The sequence below is a fragment of the Garra rufa genome, chromosome 1, assembly GCF_049309525.1.
Source record: "Garra rufa chromosome 1, GarRuf1.0, whole genome shotgun sequence".
In the NCBI taxonomy this organism is placed as follows: Eukaryota; Metazoa; Chordata; class Actinopteri; order Cypriniformes; family Cyprinidae; genus Garra; species Garra rufa.
This window is the reverse complement of record NC_133361.1, coordinates 81,285,755-81,293,782: the sequence shown is the minus strand read 5'-3', so window position 1 is coordinate 81,293,782 and position 8,028 is coordinate 81,285,755. Positions and strand designations below refer to the sequence as shown.

The 8,028-nt window shown below is 34.3% G+C and overlaps 1 protein-coding gene across 1 annotated transcript; it reads right to left on the bottom strand.

Annotated features, from left to right (window-relative positions):
* Positions 1-725: 725 nt before the first annotated feature.
* On the bottom strand, positions 726-5,313 carry LOC141320879 (uncharacterized). Its single transcript, XM_073833336.1, has 3 exons — positions 5,172-5,313; positions 2,538-2,963; positions 726-760 (listed from the first exon to the last, which is right to left on the bottom strand). Exons 1-3 carry the CDS (start codon positions 5,311-5,313, stop codon positions 726-728), a joined length of 603 nt encoding a protein of 200 aa, XP_073689437.1.
* Between the last annotated feature and the right edge of the window lie 2,715 nt (positions 5,314-8,028).

Below are 8,028 nucleotides of genomic sequence, written 5' to 3'. Positions count from 1 at the left end.
TTTGCATTTCTGAAACAATATGTTGAACACCAAAGTTGAAACCTTCTCAAAAACAGACTAAACAGAGTTTGCAGTGTAAATGTTAACATTTTTGCTTTAAATGTGAGCAATATCAGATTTCTAGTGTGAACAGATCATGGTTCTGAACTGGCCCTCGTGCAAACGAATGATACAAACAGGGTTTCCAGGTTATTAAACCAAAATCTACCTAACTGCTTCTCAAAACTAGCCCATCCATGTTCAGGGGGTAAAGTCCACGTTAGAGTGGTTGGGTCAACCCACAAATTTGGAAAACAACTAGAGGAAACAGTGGAAAAGTAGCCCAATTCCGCGAAGATATGGTGGATACGGATTTGGCAACGCTTACGCAGCACACCGTCATACGGAAGTAAACATGGAGGATATAAAGTAAATGATTATGTGTTTAATAATATTCTGATTCTGAAATTATGCACAGGTAATATGAAAAATAAAAGACAAGGATGTGACAAAAGACAGAGTTTTGAAAATGTCATGATATGAGCCCTCATGTTTTGCTCATATATAGAGTTGTAACTATAATGCTTGTAAGTTCTTACGCAACTGATAACATTGAGTAGCATGTAAAATCTTTTAAGTGACTGTTCACTCTGCGGTCACATTGCAAAACATCTGAAGGCTAAAAGTAGGCGATTTAGGAGAAAATCTTAAAAATAATGGGCATGTTAGTCCTAAATTTAGGACTCCTAAATGTTTGCTCTAAGAGTTTTCACAAACCTCTCTGTGGAAAGAAAAAAAAAAAATCACAAAAATTCGAATTGTTTCCACTGCAAATACCATTAAAAATATTACAAACATCAACCTTTAAGCATTAAAATAATTAACAAATGGTTTCCTATTAAGTTTTTTGGACATATTCCATTAGGATGTAGTGGTCACCAATAGACGATGACCAGTTATCAGCAGAGATTAACAGGCACTATAACAGTTACCATTAAAACCAATACAATTTCTATTAACCAGTAAAAAAAATTTTTATGATGGTTTCCATTTTATTTTATTTCTTTAGTAGCAAGGCTAAAATGACTGTTTCGGCTAGCCTAGAATCTAGACGCGCCCCTAGCGGCAGCAAATTACATTTGCTTCTAAGGTCAGTCTAGTTACTCTCAATTCACTTAAATTTCCGAAAAATCCAAGATGTACCGGGCCAATCACGGGTCGGTGGGCGGGCTTAACATGATGACGACTGACCTGCGACCATAAGTTCAGTCAGACATGAATTCCTGGTTCCGTGAATTACGCGTGGAAAACTGAACAGTATTTATATATTTTTTTACTTTTGATACACAGCCACGTCCATGTGTCCCGAGCAGGAGCTCGTTACATCTGAACGCGCTGTGGTGTAGAATACGCAAACACCGGAAGCGATCTGTGGCACTCATTGTTTACACAGCACAAGAGATTGTGGATATAGCGGCTATTCAAAATGGTAATTACTTGCGCTTGTCCTGGTTGTTCAAACCCATTTAAAGCTGAAAAAGATTACGTTTGCTTGCGCAAACTCATCCTGGACTTTTTTTTACATATTTCCCCTTTCGGTGTTTGCGTATACTACATCAAAGCGCGTTCACATATGTGACGAGTCGAATCATAGATATGCTAAACTCGTGCTCATGACAGATGGACGTGGGTTTGTATCAAAGGTAAAAAGAAAATTATATAAATACTGTTCATTTTCTTGCAAAAACCGATCGTTTCGTGTCTTAGGACATCAATGTATCGTCACGAGCCGCAGGGTGTAATTTGGATTTGTCTGTGCATGTTTTTGTTTACTTTAAAGGTTTAGTGCCCATCTTTGTCTATTATTTGGCTGACAGACTGCATAGTGCACTGATTTTTGTTAAAAATCTTCGTCGCTCTGACTATGTCACCTGACCGACTAAGTCTCTGATTGGTTGTAGCGCTATCCTATTGCGTGGAGAGGAGTTTGAAAGACAACCGTTTATCCCACCCCTACGGTTGAGCCCTGTCTATGGAGAGTGCCCAGACCCTACATTTATGTGGGTCTGGCTTGCCAGGCTATGTTTCGGCTATATCTGCCTCCAAATTTCCCTTTGATTATTTCCTTGTTTTCATTAACAGTTTGGGTAAGAAGCTGTTCGCATGTCTTACTATCAGCATGAGTTTTCATGTTGACATCAAGGCAATATTTTGATATTTTCAATATTTTCATTGAGAACACATGAAAGTTTTTTCTCCACTGTGACTGTTTGTGTGTTTGTTAAGGTTTGATTTATGATTGAAGCTCTTTCCACATAGTTTGCAGGTGTAAGGCTTTTCTCCAGTGTGACTGTTTGTGTGTTTGTTAAGGTTTGATTTATGATTGAAGCTCTTTCCACATAGTTTGCAGGTGTAAGGCTTTTCTCCAGTGTGAATCATCATGTGGGCATTAAGGCATTGTTTATGTGCAAAACTCCTTTCACATTGAGAGCATGCGTACGGCTTCTCTCCAGTGTGAGATTTCATGTGGTATTGAAGTTTGCATTTTTGACTGAAACTTTTTCCACACTGTTGGCAGGTGAAAGGTCTTTCTCCAGAGTGGATTCTCATGTGAACACTAAGGTTTCGTCTTTCAACAAATCTCTTTCCACACTGTTGACAGAGAAAAGGTCTCTTTCCAGTGTGAACTCTCATATGGATAGTAAGGGTTCCTTTTTGAATGAAACTCTTTCCACACTGTTGACAGGTGAAAGGTCTTTCTCCAGTATGAACTCTCATGTGGACTTTAAGGTTTTCCTTTCTGTTGTAAGTTTTTCCACACTGCTGGCAGGTAAAAACACTTCTTTTTGCTGTCTTTTGTGCTTTTGTTTCAGTATGTGAGCAACTATATGTTTTTTCTCCAGCCATGAAATCATGTTTCTCATGCTGGAGATCATCTTCCTTTTCATTGAGTTCTTGACTCTCCTCTTTCAGTGTCATCAGGTCTGATGCAAAAAAGACAAATCCAAATTAACACCATTTTTAATTGCTCAAAGCAAACATTAAACCCAGAAACATTAAGATCTTATACAGACTAAGCTATTAAAGCAGAAGTTAAATGTAATCTCAAAACCTATTCCCATTATTCAAAGTGATAATGATAAAAAGAGCAATTGTATAATATTATAATAAAACTACTTATTACAACCCTGATAAGACAGTCTTCAAATGTATATGTATATATATATATATATATATATATATATATATATATATATGTGTTTATCATGTCTGTGAGGCATGCATTTAGCTTTATTTTTTTAAGCACTCCTGTTCAAGAATGAGAAGACAGAAAGCGCATCATTTTTGTTTTCTTTATTTTATAAAAACACTGCAACGTTTTTTGGTGTATTACTTTTTTCTTTGTGAGCAAAAATGACGGATAATTTTAAATTGCTTCCACTGAAAAAATGCAAATGATTGAGCTGGTGCCTCGATGACCTGCAAAGCGGCTTTATCTTCCACTCTCCACTCTGCCACTGTGTCAGTCAGCGCTCTTTCGAGAATGAACCCAGCACAACTATGCAGACGTAATTCCCAAAACATAAGAAAAACGAAAGTTTTATACAAATTCTGAATGGATTATGGCATGGAAAGTGCCCAGGCTTATACTTGTTAACTGTACCATCATCATTCTTTTTATATTTGAATCCGTCCATAGGCTCACCTTGCTCCATCTCTCCTCTAGCTCCCCAACCACTTTCCTGACAAATAATTTGTCACACTGCGCATGCGTGAAATGCGTTAAAAAATTTGACGTAATTAACAACAACAAAATAATTAACGCCGTTAACGCGTTATTTTTGACAGCCCTAATATATATATATATATATATTTTTTTTTAAATATATATATATATATATATATATATATTTTAAGAGCTGGACATTTTTATGTGGATCAAATGAGTGAGTTCAGCTTTGAGAATGAAAACCAACCTGTTTGTTCCTCAGTATCAATTTTTCTATCATATTTTTATTCTATCGTCTTCTTTTTAGTCCCTGTTATTCAGTCGCAGGATAAGCTCCTATTTTGGGCTTAAATATGAAAATATTTCTCTGTAAAGAAATTTAAAGTAAACATATAATCAATGATTTTCGCCAGTGCAGTGTTTTCCCCCTAAAGTGAAAGCATTTCATATTAAAAGACATGGATTTTTGGTTTTACATACTTCCTAATAAAAAAATTAAGATTTAAATCATTTTAAGAATTACATAACGTATCATATGATGTTCAGTTATAGGTTACTTGTGTGTTAACTAACCTGCCTACTTAAAATTTGGTATTATCTTATTATTTTATCTAATTATCAGCGAACAGCTATAGAGAAATTAAACAGAATTAAATGTAAACTAAAACAGCATAGTCTTCACTGTAAGAATTAAACTTGATTTGTTTAATATTACAGCTACAAATGCTTTTATCTTTTGTAGTTTAACCGTACAGACGGCAGAGGGAATAGTGTGAGCTGTTGTCGTTTTAGGAGCTGCATGGATCCAATATACTGTTACACACATATTTTCATGCTCAGCTGTTTTTGTTCACTTAAGACATAACTGATGATGGTTTATGTGAAAAATCATTATCAATAATCAAGTGCAGCATTTTGATCACATAATTTCACTGATTTGCACAGTAAGTTTTATGGAGTGAAACGGCACCACTGGAAAGGGAATGGGCAGAATGGTGCACACTAATGGTTTTATCTTGATTATTGTATTTTCATAATCATTGGAAGCTGACATTGTATTTCAATTAATTGCCCAAATTTCTTGCAAGTAAATAACTAAATACTTTCTGCCTCTTGACTTATTGGAACAGAAAATTGGCACAACAGAGACTGATGCATAATTAAGTGATAAAAATTAATGCTTTTAATTTTAGAAGCAGATATTGGGTTTAATGTTATAGAACTAAAATGTTCAGGCTAATTATTTATTATTGCTACAACCTAAAAGCATGATGCCATAATAACAAATGTCCAATGTGAAAAGCAGGATTTTATTATTTGTCTGGTCATGTGATCTCAACATGTCTGTCCACAAACCGCTTTAATTACGACGCTCATAAACATTCTCACAAATATCATTCATTTCTGTAGAGCGAGACATTTTAAGAATCAAGTCAGTTCAGCTTTGAGAATAAAAACCAACCTGTTTGTTCCTCAGTATCTTCTTGTTTGACTCTGAATGTTTCTTCAATCTTTGCGTCTTCACTCTCCTCTTTAATGAAATCCATCTTTGTTTGTTCCTCAGTATCTTCATGTTTGACTCTGAATGTTTCTTCAATCTTCATGTCTTCACTCTCCTCTTTAATAAACACCATCTTTATAATAGTGTGTCACGTGGATCTCAGTTGATTCAGGAGGGTTTCTCTGTGTGTTTGGACACTTTAGTCCTGTTTAAGATTAGAATAATTAACAGTAAATTATTCTCAAAAATAAATGCAAAAAAAAAAATCTCTATGTGTTCACTACAGCGGTCTCAGACTAATAGTTAAAGGGAAATGACCTGACTAAAATAGATATTAGGCATTTATTATTTAGTTTTGGCATTCAATTATTTGTACATACCATTTAATAATTACACTTTCATGAAAACATTTGCAGTTTGTAAAAGTTATCATTATACATGTTTGTGTTTGTTAGTTTGTTGTCACTGAATGAGTCGATTCGAATCACTGAATCATTTTACCACTGATTCGGTTCAGATGACTCGGATTCTCATTTTCTCTCACTTTCTACTTGAACCATGGACTTGTATTTAAGGACCAAATGAGTCGCACAATTTCTGTTATTAATATGAGGGTGCACTTTACTCACAAAAATAACAAAACATTACAATGTTATATTTAAGATTGACTCGTTTATTTTGTGTTGCTTGTAAAAACGTTTAAACTGACAACAGTTGCACTGATTAAAAAACGTAAAAAGCACAAACCTTTCTTCAGCAGAATCACAACAAATGCAGGGCTAGGGGCGCCGCTTTATGACGTCACACCACCAGACCAAAATAAAAGTCCCGTTTACACACTGATGTGTCTTATCTGCATTTCCACAATTATTAGCATGGTAAATCTAGAAACTATTATATTTTAGTTTTTACCAAATTAATGTACATTTACAACACTATACTTTGTGTTTTCTTACCTTGACATTTATACCTAAAACAACTGCTTGTTATTTATTCACTTTTTCCCATTATTTGGAAAGTCACTGATACACTATCATGGATTTTTTTTATTTTCCTACTGTGGCAAATGAGAGCACAAAAATGCATTTGCTGCAGTTTACTTTACAAAATCGACAATAATGATCTTACTTTCTTCTTTTTGTAATATTGAAGCCTGTACTCCAGTAAATTCCTTTTTGTTATTTAATAATTTGTCTATTTTTGTAAATGTTTTAGGTTTGGTTAAATGTAACTCTTTGACAGAAAGGACAACATATTTAATCGGTAATTATATAAAAAATGCATTTAAAGCTAGAAAATGTGCCTGTCATTCTCACAAATTAATCTAACAATGCTTTTTTCTTTTATTTAAGAATTCCATGTCAATGAATGGACATTTGTTCTTCAGGGCCTTCCACATTACCTCAGTGAGGATCCATCAGATTTACTCAAGTCAGCAGAGGTGGACTTACAGGTTAATATTATACCTTTACTTAAAATAATGGTCTGTGTATATATGTTTAACCATGACCCTGTCTGTGAAATTTAGAAATTGCATAATCTAATTATGAGATAACAAATGCCACATTTATTTTAAGTTTAATTTCACTGTTCACATTGTCAATATTAAATATATCAAGGTTATATTGTCGTAGAATCTTCTTTACTGTATGTTGAATGTTTTAATGTAGAATACTTTAGCATATTGCAAGCAAGGTCTTAAGGTACTTGTTCTCCCTACATAATTTTCTGCAAAAAATTTGGTTATACACAATTTCAATAAAATAACTGACATTTTGAGTAAATATTTTGATAATACAATTACTGTACTGGAGACCGTGTGACTGCAGGAATGGATCTGGGCATTCTCATAGTGACTGATGGAGATGATGCCTTTGACTACTGTGGTGCTGGAGGAAGATTGTCCTGAGAGATGCCAAAGGCCTCCCCCATGCTGTAGCTCTAGTAGTCGGGCAGATTTTTGTGCTTAATATTGATTTCCCCCCAAAACTACATTGCACATTGAGGTCATTCAAAAGATTTGCATTGGAGGTGACCAGTGTTCTGTAAAGGCGAATGGGCTGAAAAATAGACACATTCGCAAAACAGTAAACCTATATGATGTGCATCTTTTTGTTTTGCATGATTTGCCTTTTGAATTCATGGTATTGTGTTTTTAAACAATGAATGTTTAATTCATTTTGTCTTGACATTGGTTACTGCAGGACCAGTTGGATCTTGTTGCATTTTAGACACTTTTATACTGTTTATACAGTATTATTGTTAATGCAGTATATTACTGTGTTTTATACTGTATTGTTTTTGCAGTTCATTACTCTGTATTTCTGCAGTATTATTGTTTATGTATTATATCACTGCATGCTTCATACAGGAGGTAACTGGTCTGGACCAGTAAGGAGGTAACAAAGAAATCTCTACTCTCATTTTCTACTGTTTCCATTTATTATTAGTTGCTCATTTCCGAATTATCAGCAGCAGGTTTACCAGTTTTACACTGGCATTTTGAATGAATGCTGATATTTCTAAGTTTTTACATTTCTCTGTCTTCAGATTGTCACAGTTTCTGTTGTTTTTGGTTGGGATTTTATCAGTTTGAGCTGTCCTAGACCGTTTTTTTTTTTTTAAACTGGTCTTGCTTCCTTCTTGATCCCTCAGTTCATTTGGATACTTCTCATCTTCTATTAACAGTTCCTTTATAAAAGTCTTGGTGAATAATTAATAGACAGAAATATCCACAATAAAGGTCAAATCTTTTAAAATCTAGTTTATTTAACAAATTGATGAATTAAAAAAAAAAGTACTTAAAGTAAAAAGCAAT